The sequence below is a fragment of the Vicugna pacos genome, chromosome 33 (assembly GCF_048564905.1).
Source record: "Vicugna pacos chromosome 33, VicPac4, whole genome shotgun sequence".
NCBI classification, from domain to species: Eukaryota; Metazoa; Chordata; class Mammalia; order Artiodactyla; family Camelidae; genus Vicugna; species Vicugna pacos.
In genome coordinates, this window is record NC_133019.1 from 11,692,142 (window position 1) to 11,709,218 (window position 17,077).

Genomic DNA, 17,077 nt, shown 5'->3' on the forward strand with positions numbered 1-17,077 from the left:
CTGAGAGTTAAAGAACCGAGGAATTAACGTGAGCAAACCCAGGTGCGGTTCTGGAAAGAAGCCACGTTGCTATGGCAACCCGAATCGCCATTTTAGGTCTCGCGGCCTCCCGCCCTCGCGTCACTTCCGGTGTTACCTGTGTGGTTACCGGGAGCCGTAAACAGGTGTGCAAGCATCTGGAGAGCAGTCGGGATGCAGCAGAGCGGGGCGGCTGGAGGCCATGGCTGCGCTCTGTGCCCACTGCTGGGCGTCCTGTTCTTCCAGGGTGAGTGCGCCGGCGGGCTCGGCCACACTTCCGGCCGGGGGTGTTAGGGAAGATGGTCGCTTTTCCGGTTCCGGTGGGGGTCTCCGAAAAGCCCCCACAACGCTTCTGGGAAGGAAGGAAGCCAGAGGGCTTGGGGAGGGTGTTGTTTTCTCGTAATCTCCACCCACCTGAGGGGAGTTGGTACCTTGTTCGTACTTTCCTGAGCCCCTGGGAGCTCTACCACCCTTGCGTGACTTGGACTGTATTGTGGTGATGGCACGACTTGATATAAATCACAAAGGGCTCTGGCTTTAGGGGCACCCGCTGTTGTGATGAGTTATCGGTGGTTGACTGGGCTGTGGTTTTGTGGGCTGTATATCTTGATTAGAAAAGGACAGCTCTGGTCTTCAATAGTTTGTCCCAGTAATTTTGGGAAAGTAAATTGACTGTTGGTAATTTTATTTTTTTGTAGGTGGTTGTCAGGGCCTCTGAAGTAAAACTTTTGTTAGTCACAGAAAGGATATGCTTTAATTTCTTTACAATAGAGACATATTTGTTGAGGAAAAGCAACTGCTTAAAAAAAATAGAAGGATGGGCATATCAATTCTGTTAAAATTTTAATCTGTTAATGGATATCGGGAGTACAGTATTCTCACTATGACATATTCTTAAAACTTGGGAAAGTTTTGTTTTGATGCAGTTTCCAAGTTGCACACATTTCAGTCAACCTAATTACCTTCATTTTAGGGTGCAGTTATTTCGTGTTTGTGTGTGTGTGTGTGTGTGTGTGTGTGTGTGTGTGTGTGTCTGTCTTCCTTCCCCAGGAAATCTGCATGTTAGTAGAGCTAGCATCAGAGTGAATTGTTAACTTAATAAAATTTCCCTGTGGGTAATGGGAATTTCTGAAGGGGACCTGTAACATAAAGGTTTCAGGTGTTCTAAATCTCAGCAGGTAAGGCTGGGGAGTTTTTATTTATTTGATGACTAATATTCACGCTGCCAGCACACTCCCTGATCTCCCAGCTACCTGCGTCATCACAGTATCCAGTTTTTCAGATAATTATTTTGCAATATACTATTTAGGCCCATCTGTTGTCACTCCAAATAATCCTAGTTTCCCCTCTCCCTTCTCTCCCTCCCTCTCTCCTGCTCACACACACAGACACAGAAATCTTTAAATATTGCCCTATTTGAAAAAAATATTCTAGAAATGGTGGGTGGTTTCATAAACTTGATGTCATTTCACATTGAAAAAACATCCATCAATTCAACACATCAAATAATTCAAACATTACAAGTTGAGTTTATGATCTATATGTCCTTGTTGATTTATCTTTTGCCTTTTAAAAAACCAGCCTTATTGAGATACAGTTCACATGCCAAACAATTTACACGTTTAAAGTGTACCATTCTATGGTTTTTAGTATATTCACAGTTAGGTAGTTATTACCACAATCAATTTTAGAACATTTTCATCACACCAAAGAGAAACTCCGTAGCCATCAGCAGTTACTCCTTACTCTTCCCTTCCCCCTGCCTCTGGCAAACACCAGTTTACCTTCTAGTGCTGTGGATTCGCCTGTTCTGGACATTTCACATAAACACAACCATGCAATATGTGTTCTTATGTGACTAGCTTTTTTCACTTAGTATATTTTCAGGGTTCATTTTTGGGGGGTCTTTTGTTTTTAATCTCTTAGGTAATAGGCTTTGGTTTCATACCAGTTTTTATTTGCCTTATTTCTTCAAATTTAGGACCCACTAAATCATTAGCTTGAATTTTCCCTAAGTAACAAATATGGACCTGCTTTATTAGTTGTCTAAGTATGTAGAAACAGTAGGTTGGCCAGCCTAGGGCTCTGACACTTTTCTCTTTTCCATTTAAGTGTGCAGTTTTGTGAGTCAAAGGTTGCTAGATTTGTATTTTGGAAACTTGGGTGTATAAAATTGGGAGTTTTTGCCTTTTCCCCCCACTTCTTCCATGTATAAAATTACTTATGCTTAAATGTGATTTTCTTGTTTTCCTCTCAGATTAAAAATGTTTTTAATTATTGTGAGTATTTCCACAGTTGGCTGTTTTTACCTGGTGAGATGCTTTTTCACTCAGGGGAAGAGATAAATATTCATTAGCACATTAGGCCTAGGATGAAAGTTTCTGAATGAATGTAACATTGGATTGGTATTTTTTTTTCTTATTTTTGAGTGGAGGAGACAAGTTATTTTATATCTATTGACTTTAGAATACTTTAAATTTCAGTAAAATATATATAGAGAAAAGTACACATGTCATAAGTGTACAGCTCAATAAATTTTCAGCAACTGAACACACCTGGGTATCCAGCATCCAACTCAGAATATAGACTGTTACTGGCATTCCAAAAACTTCCCTTATGCCTCCTTTCAGTCACTGTCCCTTCTCTTCCAGAGGGGACTAACATCCTGATGTGTAGATTAGTAGTACAGATTTATTTAGTTTATCCATGGATGTTATGGTTACGTTTCTGTAACTATACATTTGAGACCTGCTTATCCAGTGTTTAGATTTCAGAAAGGTGACTTTACATGTTGATAACTTTGTGGCAAAATTATGCTCATGAATGTGGAGTTCAAATACGTTGACAAGGAAGAAGTTGCTAGTAGGTCACTTTATTAAAGGTGTACTTACTGTAATTCAGTAATTATAGAAATTAACCATGGTGGGAGTACTTGCACTGTAGAAATGGTCAAAGTCTACATACTTGGGTTTTCTATTTTTAGCTATTTACCAGCATACCTCTGGATGTAATGATTGGTTTAGGCCAATCTGAGTCAGCCTCCCCACCACCCCACCAGGCCCCTGGAGCTGGGTATAGGGTCAGTTACTAGTTATGCTTAGTTTGCTCCTCTCCCACCAGACCCATTCACTTCTCTGTTCTTCCCTACTCTCTGGAGAGCTGACCCTTAAACTGCATCATCCAGGCTCTCTTCCTCTGACTTCCAGTTTGGTTTGGTCAATGGAAAGCATTGGCAGGAGACCGAAGGGCAGGAGAAAGACATCAGGATATTTCTTCCTTGCCCCTTCCCCCTCATGGTGCCGTGGTCTGTAGCAGCTATGTTCCTCTATGGCTACAGCTTCTATCAAGTGGCCCAGAGCTCCAGTTCTTACCAGGCTGCAGCATTTCCTCCCTTTGCCCCTTCAGTCCTGGGGTGGTAAAGGCTTTGTGCCTTTGTTGGCTTTCTTGACCCTGAGAAAAGTGCTTTTGAAAAGTGGTCCATACACTTTTCAAAATCTTAGCTGATTGTGCCTTCTGTTTCCCTGGCAAAGGCATCGGCATCCAAGCTCATGGGCTATGTGGGAAAGGGTAGATATCCACAGAAAATCTGCGTGTTGTTAGGAAAGGAGATGAGGGGAATGGATATGGAGTGGGTAACAAACGAGTGTTCATTACCTTCAATTTGAGGTTTTGTGGTAGTGATATTCAAGTAATATTTGGACATTCAGAAGCATATCATAGCCAGTAACATAGATTGGGGAGTTATTAGCTTATTAGTGGTTGTGAAATCTATAGAAGTGGATAGGATTGTCCAAGGAGAACATATTGAAAGAAGGCCTGTGGGCTCAGGGTGGAACTTTAAGAAACATCAGTGTTTAAGGAATGGGTAGGAAAGGAGGAGCCTTAGAAAGATAGGAACTCTCAGAGATGTGAGTGTGTGTGTGTAACACATCAGAATGGAGAATTGGTTGGAGGGAGATTAATGAGATTCTGATTTATAACACTAATCCATATTTCTTCTTTGCTATAAACTAGGGTTCACAAACTTTTATAAAGGGCCAGAGAATTAATATTTTAGGCTTTGTGGGTCACATAATTTATGCTGTAACCATTCAGCTTGGCTGGAGTAGCACAAAGGAGCCCTAGACAATACATAAATAAATGAAGTTGGCTGCGTTTTAATAAAACTTTATTTATAACAAGATGTTGTGGGCCATAGTTTGCTGACCCCTGCCCTAAACCAACTGCCCCCTTGACATTATTCCTTGGATATCTCAAAGGTACCTTAGACTTACCCAAAATCAAATTCACGTTCTTCCCTGCCAAGCCTGGTACTTTTCTAGTCTTCCCTGTGTCAGTGAATGGTATTGCCAAATCAGAAGCCTGGGAGTCATTCTCGATACCTCTCTTTCATTAATAGTCAGCATATGATCTATTACAGTTCTTGCTGATTTTACCTTGTAACTGTTGTTGTCTTCCTAGTTTCTCCAGGTCCACTGCCACCAACTTAGTTCAAGCTTCTCACGTGACTATTGTAGTAGCCTTGTGAGTAATCTTGTATTTACTCTTGACTCCTCCTAAGTGTCTTCTCTAGAGTGATGTTTGAAAAATTCAGACTTCATCATGTCTCTTCTCACTCAGTCCCACACTTAAGTATTTTCCATGGCTTCCCATTATTCTAAGAATAAGGACTCAAATCTCTAAGGTCCTGCATGAGCTAATTTCTGCTTACCTCCTAGCTATCTCATTCTTCTCTCTCTTGCTCTTTGTTTTGCTGCCTTACTGCCTTTCTTTCAGTTCCTTGACTAACTGTTCTCCTTTCTGGCATAGGACCTTTGCATATGCTGTATCTTCTGTCCAGAATACTCCCCCTCTCCTCACCTTGTTACTCTTCCTTCAGAACTCAGCTCAAAAGTACCTTTTTCAGGGAAGCTTTCATTAACCACTCCCTGCTCCCCTACTATAACAAGTACAGTTTTCATAACCACCCTCTTTGTCTTTTCTTCATAGTGCTTATCAGAAAATTGCCTATTGGAGTTTTTATCCACTGGATATTGCAATTTTAAGACATTGTGCCCTTTACCAGAAGTGTTAGTGGAGTCCAGATTATGCTGTAAGGGTCCAGAAGTGGATGGGAAGAAAGGAAAGGGAGACATCAGATATAGACAACCCTTTCACAAACTTGGCTTAGAAAGGAAAGAGAGGGCAGTAGTTGGTAATGAGTAGGCTTACAGGGTTAGGAAAATTTCTTATTGTGTTGTTTTATTGTTATTTATTTGTTTTTATGGATGGGAGAGACTTCTGTGTGTTTAGAGGTGGGAGGGGGAGAAAGAACCACTCTTGAAAGGGAGACGTTGAAGATAGCAGAGAGAGTTGTTTGTTTTTTCTTTTTTTCTGGAGCAGGGTTTGGAAGGGAGGGATCCAGGCAGAGAAGGGCTTAACGTTGCATAGAAAAAAGGACACCACACCCTCTCAGATTGGAGGTAAGGATAGGTGCACATGCTGGAAGATTCGTGACTAAGTAGTTTGTTTGGCCTCAGCTTTCTTGAAGAAGTAAGAGGAGACATTTTTTTCTAGAATGGGGGTTTGTAGGTTGCATAGAGGATAAAAGAGAATGGCAAGTTTGAGGAGCCAGACAGAGGAGCTGACCTAGGCCAGTTAAAGAGTCATCATGCCTCGTCAAGGGCTCAGCTGCTGGTAGGATTCATGAATTTCTTATGGAACTATCTGTGCAACTGTGCAATTTTTCTCCTTCAGCGTACACCAGCCGCAATCTAGAAGTGATCATCTAGGGCTGAGCTTTTCCTAAATCAGTACAATGGAAAGGTAGGTGTCTAGGGGACTTAAGAATATTGCAAGTACTGTAAAAATGGGGATAGGAAGAGAGTGGGTGGCTAATAAGCACACTTTGTTCCTATACTAGAAATTTGGGTGACATGTCCATTTCTTTCTCTCAGTCTCTCTCTGCCTGCTCTCCTCCCTCTGAATTTTACCCTCAAGGTACTTCCATTTAATGGAGGAAATAGTCTTTACAGATTGAGCGCAAGCAATGATATGTGTGCTCAAAGAAAGTCACAGTAGCATGAAGGACATAGTAAATCTGAGAAATGGCAGGACATTCTGGGCATGATGAAGGGGATGGGATGGATGTAGGTGGGTGGAATAGCAGAAGTTGGAGGCCAGATTGTTACTATTTAGATTTTATTTTATAGCCCAGTAGGGAATTACTGAAGGTTTTTTGAATATTTGTGGCATTCATTTTAATGATAATAGCTAACATTTATTGAAAGTTTCAATTTCAGGTGCTTTGCTAAGCATTTTATGTGTAACCTTCTTTAATCTTCTTAGAGCCTCACAGTGACCCAATGAAATAGATCTTTTTATTATTCCTGCTTACCAAGTGAGGAAATTAAAGCGTGAACAGGTTAGGTAACTATGATCAAGTTCTCACAGCTAGAAAGTAGTTGGACTAGAACTCAAGTCCAGGTCTGTCTAATTCTAAATCCATACTTGAAAATCTCTCTGAGATACTTATGTTTTAGGACAAAAGATGTAGAGGGTGTGGGAAGAGTGTAGATTATCCATTAGTTTCTTCTTTATAGTTTTTAGAGCTGCATGTTGAGTCATGAATAAGGTGGGTCAGGAGTGAGGCCTTGGGAGAGAGTAGGGGTTGAGGGATGAAGACTTTCCAGGCTGAGGAACAGCATTTGCAAAGACATGGAAGGAATGACAAGTTTAGCATAGCAAAGTCAGAGAGGATGTTTTGGATGAACCAGAAGTAATCCTCATCTTTGGGATGGGTCAGATTCTTAGTAGATTTGTGAGCTTAGCCTTGGTCTCCTCCTTTTAAGAGGAATGTGAACAGACTAGATTGTCTAGACAGGAGCAAGAAACATGATTCAAAGCAGCAGAGGTAAAGACAGGTGGAACTGTTGACTCATAAGTGTGTCTGTGATAGGAAAGATTGAGAAAGTATGGGCAGAACTAAAGAGGTGGCAGTAATGGTGATGAAGCTATTGAGTGTGCATCGAGCACTTACTCTAGGTTAGGTAGGCTTCTTAATGTGGTACATGTTTTAATTCATTGATTCCTCACAGTGACCTTCTAAGGTAAGTGTCATTATTGTCATTCCTACCATGATGGGAAAATGAAAAAAGCAAGTAAACTTGCGAAGAGCACAGAATCAGCAAGTGATAGGGCTGGATTTGCATCCTGTCTCAACCAGAGATTCTTCTGGTTTTCAGGATGGTGTGTGGATTTGCTTTCTTCTGAAGCCTTGCTGCTCTGTTTGTCTTTGGCCTCCCAGATGAATCATGGCTCAATGAGGTGGAGAAGGAAGCAGGAAAACCAAAGGGCTGGTGGCTTACTTTCCCAAAAAATGGCTCCCTAGTTGAAGATAAATTTCTACTCACTGTTCTCTGAAAGCAGAGGAGATTGGTTGGTCAGAAGAAAGTGTCAGCTCTTTCTGGGGAGATGGGGTGTCAAAGTTGGGTATGTCAGGTGGTTTTGGAAATAGGAAAAGAGTTTGAAAGGATGTCTTATTTTTACATTTTAGAATGCCTTAAATTATAAATTTAATAAATTTTTTCCTCCCCATTATTTACTTTGAATGGATGTGCGAATCACTAACCAGCTTTAAGAAAGGGAAAAACAGAACTAACTAGGTGGGACCTTGGGGTAGATGTATAAAATTCTTTGAAAAAAATTCTTATTCTTGTTTCCTACTCTGATTTTGCTCATGGTTGAGGCAGTGATAGCTTCAGGTTTCAGCTCTGCTGTACTTGGGGTTAAATCCCTCAGATCACAACAGTTGCCATATTCCTGGGGCGTAAGTGTGTCAAGGGAGTGAGCAGCCTGCTGTGGGCTGACCTACTTGGTTGTAAGTAATTTAACCACAGGTCTGTATTTGAAAAAATGCTGGTGTGACCAGGTTTAAAATTTTTACCCAAGCATTCATTCTGTGATTTAACATTGTAAAATGACAAAAATACCACCCTCAATTAATGCAAGTATCTTGCTCCTTACCCTTTTGGGCTTGCCTGAGGAGATATTTACTGCTATGGCTTTTTGATGAGAGCCCCCAAAATGATAAATAGTGTCACTGTATTGTTTCACTCACAGCTATATATTACACCCAAATGAACACATTTTAAATGTTTGGGCTTGCTTTGATTAGGTATTTACATCGTCCTTTCCCTGGAGATTAAAGCGGATGCCCATGTCCGGGGGTATGTTGGAGAAAACATCAAGTTGAAATGCACCTTCAAGTCGACTTCATCTGTCACTGACAAACTCACCATAGACTGGACATATCGACCTCCGAGCAGCAGTCGCACAGAATCAGTAAGTGTACACCAGGGTATTTCTCTGAACCTTCTGTGGTTAACAGCTCTGGACTCCTTTTATCCTAAGATCACAGGCACACCTTAGACCTTCTCCACTTAGAATAGACGATGAGCTTCTATTACAAAGAAAGAGATGAGCTTCTACCCCATATAACATTGATTTGGTCACACAGGGCTTTTTCTTCTATGTAAGAATCTTGTAAATAAGCTATAGGAAAAAAAAAAAAACACTGTCAGACTCAAGAGGAAATGTGGTTTAGTTTTGTTTCCCCTTTGTTGTTTCTTTTTGATGGCTTCGTAGCTTGAGTTTCAGATTTGATGTACTGAAAAAGGGTACCTCCAGGGCTGTTGGATAGAAAAATTCTGTAGGTCCCAGTCATAGATATCCTTTCTCTTAAAGCTGCTCCTTTCCTGTCACGTGAAGTTGCTTCACTGGGTGTATCTGCTTGCATATCGGTACTCTGAAGGTGATCTTGGCATCTTCTCCCAGTGTATAAACATCTGCATTGATTTATATAGCTCCCTTTGAAGGAAGTGGTGGCACCTTATGTTGATGACAGATGCTGTTGGTGACAGACGGTCTTGCAGTATTAGAAGCAATATACTTTATTCACACATATGAAACACGTTTATGGCTCAAATCCCATTGTGGGTGTCTAACTGAAGATTGCTGTGCTATTAAAAAAAAACACACCTTTTCTCTGTGTGCTTCCAGCAATATCCTGAGTCAGGATAGATTTTTATCAAGAATGTGAATGTCATAGTGGTACACGAGATTGTATTTTTGAAAGTATCCTTAATTTGTTTATTCTGTGTCCTTTCTCTTTGATTTTAATGTATAAGTGTTGGATTTTGTTTTAGGAGCCATTGTTGAGTGACACGTAGCATCCACAAGTAGCTACTGTAGGAGCTCCAGTTGTGCCCCTGGAGGTGGCTCCAGGGAAGGAATCGAGGCTGTATTTGTGGTCCCTTTTTCTTTAGACTTTATTTTGAGTGGTCAGGAAACTATGGCTGGCTTTAAATGGCTTTTCCTTTTTAAAAGTAGGAAAGAGCAAACAATAGTTGTCTTCTTGGGTCAGAAACCTTCAACGTGAACAGCAGCTCTTGTGTGCTGCTGTTCTCTGTAAGGCTAGTCAGGAAATCAGCAAACTCACCCAAGTTGGAATTAGTGGACCCTTAAAGTCACATAACATGTTGTTGCAGTTATGTGATCAGTCAGGGTTCTGTCAGACGAGTCAGTTAGCAGGATTTGAGTATCACTAATTTAACTTGGAATTTACAGGTTGAATTAATCTTTTATTGACCAAAGCACTGCAGGCTTTGGTCAATAAAAGAGTTTCAAACCCTTTTATATTGATGTTGATAAATAGTGATGGGCATTCTTTACCTCCCTCTTTAGAAAACTCATTACACATTTTATTATTTATTAATATCTGTATTTCCCACTAGCTAGTAAATTCCACAAGAGCAGAGGCTGTGTCTGTCTGGCTCCCACTGTATCACTTTGCTTAACACAGTGCCTAACACACAGTAGGTGTGTGGTAAATATTTGTTAAATGAATGCATTGAACAAATGAGCCAATAAGTGGTTCAGCATCTTCTCAGGAAAGTTGCTCTTCAAAATTGGGCAGTTCAGTGTTTATAAATGCCTGGGTTCCTAAATGAGGAGGCACCAAGTAAGCAAAGAAGGAGGAAAGCCTTGAATCTTGCATAGGAGGACCCTATTGTATTGGAGTACCTGCCTACCACCAGATATAATTAGGTGCTTTTGGTGATGGAGTATCTGAGCACCAATCTGAACAGCATCTTTTTAATTCAACATATATTCATTGAGTACCCATCATGCACCTGACTTGGGGTTTTCATTAATTGCCAAGGTATGTATGTAACCCGAGAGAAGCTTATGTTATAGTCTCTGGTGATTTTGAGAATAAACAAAAATCTCCCATTTCTTACTTATCAGCTGTGTGTCTTTGAGTAACTCATTTGACTTTTTTTTAGGGGGGAGGTAATTAGGTTTATACTTATTTATTTATTTTAGAAGAGGTACTGGGGATTGAGTCCAGGACCTTGTGTATGCTAACCATGTGCTCTACCACGTGAGCTATACCGTCCTCCCTAATTTTCTGTTTTTGACCTTGTTTCCCTTTCTACCTGCCCCATGTATAATTCAGTATTGTTGTGAGGCTCAAATGAGTAAATATATAGAAATCATTTGTATATTATAAAGTACTATATGAAAAGTAGATGCCACTTTAGAATAGAGTTTCTCAGCTTTGGCACTTTTGGCATTTTGAGCCAGGTAATTCTTTGTTGTGGGGGGCTATCCTATGCCTTATAGGATTTTTAGCAATATCCCTGTCCTCTACCTGCTATGTGTCAGTAGCACTCTCCCCACTTGTGACTACCAAAAATATCTGCTGATATTGCCAAATATCTCCTGGAGGGCAAAATTGCCCCTGGTTGACAATGACAACTTTAGGACTTTCTGGAGAATTTAGAAGAGGTTCGATGGTTAGGATCCCAGGATTCTTTCATCAAACCTTTTTCTGATAAGTTTTATTAACTTGTCTTTTAAGCTATAGGATAGAGGTGAACAAAGCATAAAAAAATTGTCTATCTGAGACAGCCCATTATACATTTGGATTTTATTTTGGATCTGCTTAGCTTTACACTTTCATTGCATTTTCCAAATTAACTTTTTCTCATGGTGTTGCTTTCTTAGATTTTTCATTATCAGTCTTTCCAGTACCCAACCACAGCAGGCACATTTCGGGATCGAATTTCCTGGGTTGGAGATGTGTACAAAGGGGATGCGTCCATAAGCATAAGCAACCCTACCATAAAGGACAATGGGACATTCAGCTGTGCTGTGAAGAACCCCCCAGATGTGCACCATAACATTCCAGTGACAGAGCTAACAGTCACAGAAAGGGGTAAGCTAACTGCCACCAACCTTCTTCTGCAGCGAGTGCTCTGTGACTACTGTGGTGGTTTGTGGGGAGATCAGTGATTAGCAAAGCTACCTATCTTTGTAAGCCAGTTGGTCATTGGAACATTCTGTCATCTTGAATTGTCTTTTAGGATGAATTTTTTAAAATTGAAGCACAGTTAATTACAATGTGTCAATTTCTGGTGTACAGCACAGTGTCCCAGTCATGCATATATACACATACATACATATATTCATTTTCGTATTCTTTTTCATTAAAGGTTTAGGATGAATATTTTAAGATTAATTTTGCAAACTAAAGTTTTCTTCAAATATTATCATATTTTCTCCATTATCCTTTTAGTTTTAATTTCAGGTGACCAGATGTCCTGCGGAATGTATGGCAAACCCTTGAATAAATGGAGGGTTGCTATCTGTGTGAAATAAAAGTCATTCTGGTTTCCCTAATATGTTCATACCCTCAGTTATGAGACTGTGTTCTTATCTGTGTCTTGAAAAGGTACCTCTTCTAAAAATGGAGGCAGCACATTTCTTTTATGTTGCAAAGCTGTTTCCTTTTAGCGTGAAACAGGAGGAGAGTGGGTTGAGGACTGACCTTTTTTTCTACATTATTCCATGGTCACGATTGACTGATCATTCTAGACCTTATTTGGATTTGAGCCAAAGACTGAGAGATACAGAACTGCATTTCTGGTTTGTTATAGATACCTTGTCATTGCTCAAATCTTTTTTTTTTTTTTTTTGGTCTGTCTCTTTCCTCCTCCCCTTTCTCTTTCTTTATTTTTTTAAGACAATAACTCACAGGTTTCAGAGACATGGGCACACTCATACTGCTAGCAGGAGTAGAAACTGGTATAGTTTTTCTGAAAGACCTTAGAAGTATATATACCCTTTGATCTAGTAATTCATTTAAAAATTTTATCTTAAAAATAGAGCTAAATGTGAATATTTACATACAAGGATGATCATCATTATATAACTCACTGAAGCAAAGAATTAAAAACAACTTGAATGTCCAGCATTAGAAGATTAATTCAATAAGTTTCAATATGGTAGAATACTATACAGCCATTAAAAACACACCTGGAAGGGCTATTGTTGGCAAATATTTATCATATAGTAAGTAACAAAAGAGATCAGAAATACTGTGTAAAATATGATCCATACTTCTAAAAATATACTCTCCTCCCTGTATTCAGGCTCACAATCCACATACTCCTAGAAGGAAGAGTGAATGGGTAGATACTGACATGTTGATCCTAGGTAGTGGGATTATGGGTAAATTTGAATTCTTTGTACTTTTGTGTATTTCCCACCATTTCTACAATGAATTTACCCCCATTTGTAATTGGAAGAAATGTAAGAGCAAAAGTAAAACCTATGTCACGTCAAAGGAAGCACTTTGCGTGTCCCTCTCTTTTACCTTCTCTTTTTCCTCCTCCAGGTTTTGGCACCATGCTCTCCTCCGTGGCCCTACTTTCCATTCTGGTCTTCATTCCCTCAGCTGTGGTGGTGGTTCTGCTGCTGGTGAGAATGGGGAGGAAGTCTGCGGGGCTGAAGAAGAGAAGCAGGTCTGGCTATAAGAAGTCGTCTATTGAGGTTTCAGATGAGTAAGTCCAGCTGGAGCCCCAGCAGTCAGTCCTCCTCACAGCCCTGCTTTGTGGGCTCTGCATCCACAGAGTACCCAGACCCATGCATCCATATCTTCCTTTCTTGCAGGCTTAGTTTAATTTCTGCTGAAAGGGAAACTTGCGGATATTAATTTGGAGAGAGAGATGGAGGGGTTGATTGTATGGTCCTAGTCTCTCTTTTTGGAAATGAGATTGGACAGTGCTGTGGTTCTGAATATGAATTCTGAAGGGACTATCGCATTCCTTCAAACTGAGTGGAAAATTCCAACAAGTTAGTTCCTCCCCCTCCCCCCCTTTCTTGTTTTGGCACCCATCTGAAGTCTCCCGACAGAAATGCCTGAGCAGTGAGAGAGGCTTTCAGAACAGCCATGGAGGGCAAAACAGTTTAAATTAAGTGAGAATTGTTCTTGGTCAGCAGATGCTCCAAAGGGGCTGACTGGATTGTGGTTATCAAAAGCATGTATCAAACATCATCTTGCCAGTGAAGCAGGTATGATCTAGTATTTTCCCTAAGAACAAATCCACTACAAAAAGAAAAAAAGGTAATAAAAGTATCCATAAAACCCTGTTGATTCTCCATTGCCTGTATTAGGGGCTCTTAACCTGGGAAGAGAAGTCTTACCTTGAAAGAGTCTAAAAATCTGTATGTGTGTGTATGTGCGCTCAGGGCACATTTATTTAATGGGAGAGAGAATGCCCTTTCTAAGGAATCTGTGGCCCCCCAAAAAGGCAAAGAGCTCTTGGTAAAAATACTAAAATGCCTTTCTCTAAGCATGGTCTAACAAGACCCCTTACGATTTGACCCTATTACACTGTTTCTTGTCATTTCTTCTCATTCACTCCACAGTGAGTTACTGCCTTCGGCAAACACTGCATTCACTTAGAGCTTTAAAAAAAAATGTTCCATGTGCTTTTCTCTCACCTGGAATCCCTTTACTCCTTCCCTTGTTTGCCTGGAAAGTGCTTCCTTATCTTCCAAGATCCTGCTGAAATGTCCCTTTCTCTTGAGTTTCCTTGAGTCTTCCAGGGAAAACTGATCACTTGCTTCTCCTTGCTGCCCACAGCAGTTTGACCTTAAGTCTATGAAAACATTTATCACATTGTATTATAATGTACTTGTTAGGTTTTAGCAGATCTCTCACCCATGAAATTGTGAGCTCTTCAAGGGACTGTGTTTTATTTCTGTCTTCACCCCCAGCCCAGCACAATGCCTTAGCCATGGTTACGAATGTGAATAGCTCCTGTTTATTGAAGTAGTTACTATGTGCCAAGCTCTGTGGTATGTGTTTTACGTGTGCTTATTTGTATTCACTCCTTTAAGTGTAGCTGGTAATACCTGCATTCTGGAGATGAGGGAACAGCTTCTGGATCTTAAGTAATTTGTCCAGTCACCCTGCTAGTGTAAGCGGCAGAACTGGAATTTAAAACCAGACCTGTCTGACTTCAACGTCGTCTTCTTAACTGCTCTCCTATACCAAGGATGGTGATTGTTCACATTGGTCCTGCCCTCTCTCTGCAGCACTGACCAGGAGGAGGAGAATGACTGCATGGCTAAGCTTTGTGTCCGCTGTGCAGAGTGCCTGGTGAGTTCATGCCATTTCTTCTGTTTGCTGTTCACATTTCATTTTCCTGCTTAATTAAGGGGATCCTTTGCCCTCAGAGGCAGCAGAGGCTATGCAGTTAGGTCTAAAGCAAAGTTTGATCCAAGGTCTTCTCCGAAAGTCTTTTGGTCTCAGGGGACCCTTACCAATTCTAAGCATTATTTTATTTTCTGTTTCATGGACATAGAGTGATATCCGTAGGTTCAGGAAGGGGATGGTATAGAGCAGCCTCTGCTGACTCACAGGGAACATCCTGAAAGAGGAGTGTCCTGTGCTGCTAACATCACACTAGGAGACCTGGACTGGCTGGACCCAAAGCCCTGAATTGAGCTTTTCTGCTGAACCTCCATTTTTTCCAGGGAATTAGAGTGATACAACTTTTAAATGACTTGATTGTTTTGTCGATAAGAAATACCCATGTTCCCTCTGCACCCCCATAAGATTATGGGAGTAAAATCTCTGATGGGGAAATAAGACAGGAGGGAAGAGGGCAGGGCACAGCCATTCAGGGAATGACATAAATTAACACTAAAACCGTGGAAGATTCAAGTCCTACTAGGCCTTGAGGATTGAGGTGGTGGGAGGTTTGACTTCTAGTAGACCTTGAGCTTCATTGTATGCTCATTGTAACATATTAGCATGATAAATAACATGCCCACAGGCGCCATGACAATGCCAAGGCTAACCATAGAAGGTCAAAGAGTGGGCAGTGATCAAATTCCTGGGAATCCCAGTCCCTTCCCCAGGGTAGCTGGAATAGTCCTCCCACTTGGAGGCATGAAGCCCATAAAAACTGGGGACATCCCGCCTCGTGGCCACCTCTCTAGCTGCCTCTTCAGAGGTGGCCCGCACTTTTGTCTATGGAGTGTGTACCTACTTTTACTTTAACCAGCACCCAACTCTCACACCTCGTGGCCTTTCTCTTGCCTTTTGAAACAGCCTACACTCTATGCAGTATGTATCTCTCTAAATAAAGCTCCCTTTACTCAAAAAAAAAAAAAAAAAAAAAGGAAAGAAATACCCATGTTGATAGGCTTGAGTTTTGGTTTAGATTTCTAGAGACTGTCATCCCTCCCCGTCTGAGCGCTTGCTGTGACTGGCAGGCTTGTGTGGTTGTCCAAGAATCCTGGGAGGAGGAGAGACTCTCTGATGTGGTACAGTTGGAAAAGAGTCAAAAGCAACTTATGATCTGATATAAAGCATACCTGTCATTTCAGGGTTTAAACTTGAGCCTTCTTTGTGCTTACTGCCCAGCTTAGATGACCTCAGCCCAGTTACTCATTGCAGCATTCTTTGTTTCTTTTTCTTTCCTGTACTTGAGTATTATAGAAAAGACAAGAGAAAGATTGACAGTGCCAGTCGATGGGGTCTAATACCAACTCTTTGGGATTTGAATATTTTGATAACGTGAAATGAGCTAATGTTCATAATATTATTGTCTACATTTCAGATACTGATTTATTCAACAGTTATTCTTTGAGCATGCATCTAACGTGCACCAGCTACAATTTTAGGTACTTAGGAAACAGCAGTGGACAAAACTGACAAAAATCCCTGCCCTCAAAGAAATTACATTCTTTCCATGCCTGGAAAACTCTCATCTTCCAACGCATTTGAAATGTCACCTTCTCTTAAATTAGGGTTCGAACAATAACTAAATCTCTTTACAATTAGTAAAATATATAATATATCAGCTAGTGCTTAATACTATAAAGAAACAATAAAATAGCAAAGATAGATGGAATGGCTGGACAAGAGGGTATGATACTAAATAGGGTGGTTGAGGACACCCTTACTGAAATGATATTTGAGGAAACACCTACATGTAGAAGCAAGCGATATGGCTCTCATGGAGGAGCACACTGGGTGGAGGAGGTAGGTGAAAAGACTCTGAGGAGGGGCCATGATTGGCATGTTCTAGGAACAGCACGGAAGCCAGTGTGGCAGGAATGAAGTGAGCAAGGCAAAGAATGGTATTTCTTCTGAGAGACAATGTCATATCTTATAGAACATTACAGTGATTGTAATGACCCAGATTTTATTCTTAATGAAATAGAATCCACTGGTGGTTTTTGAGAAGAGAATGCTATGAACTGATGTATGTTTTAAAAGAATCATTCTAGCTTCTGTGTTGAGAATAGGTGGTAAGGGACCATGACCGAAACAGAGAGCCTGTAAAAGAGACTTTAGCAATAATGCAGATGAGAGAAAATGATATTGGTTTGAACCAGGCAGGTGGTGGAGGTGGTGGGAAGTGGTGGTTTTCTGTTTATAATTTGCAGATAAAGTCAGAAGGACTTCCTGATGGGTTGCATGTCTATGTGAAAGAATGAGAGGAGTTAAGGATAATTTCAAGGTTCTTGACTTAAGCAACTGGAATAGAGTTACCCTTTTCTAGTATGTACAAATCTGTGGGTGGAACAAATTTGGGGGGAAAGATCAGGAGCTGAGTTTGGATATATTAAATCTGAAATATTTATTAAACTTCCTGTGGAGGCAGCAATTGGTTATGTGGATGTGGAGTCAGAAGAGAGTTCTAGAAGGGAGATA

The 17,077-nt window shown here is 40.7% G+C and overlaps 2 protein-coding genes across 3 annotated transcripts in view; one reads left to right on the forward strand and one right to left on the reverse strand.

Annotated features, from left to right (window-relative positions):
• Positions 1-153, reverse strand: part of CD3E (CD3 epsilon subunit of T-cell receptor complex) — a 43,057-nt gene extending 42,904 nt beyond the window's left edge. For both annotated transcript variants that reach the window (XM_072954025.1, XM_072954024.1), the window contains exon 1: positions 1-153. The gene's annotated coding sequence lies outside the window, so the exon portion shown is untranslated.
• The window catches only part of MPZL3 (myelin protein zero like 3), an 18,865-nt gene continuing 1,924 nt past the window's right edge, over positions 137-17,077 (forward strand). The window contains exons 1-5 of the mRNA XM_006207772.4: positions 137-265; positions 8,174-8,340; positions 11,068-11,278; positions 12,740-12,905; positions 14,446-14,509. Of these exons, the coding sequence (XP_006207834.1) occupies positions 193-265; positions 8,174-8,340; positions 11,068-11,278; positions 12,740-12,905; positions 14,446-14,509 (681 nt within the window). The 5' untranslated portion in view covers positions 137-192. The remainder of the gene's footprint in view (positions 266-8,173; positions 8,341-11,067; positions 11,279-12,739; positions 12,906-14,445; positions 14,510-17,077) is intronic.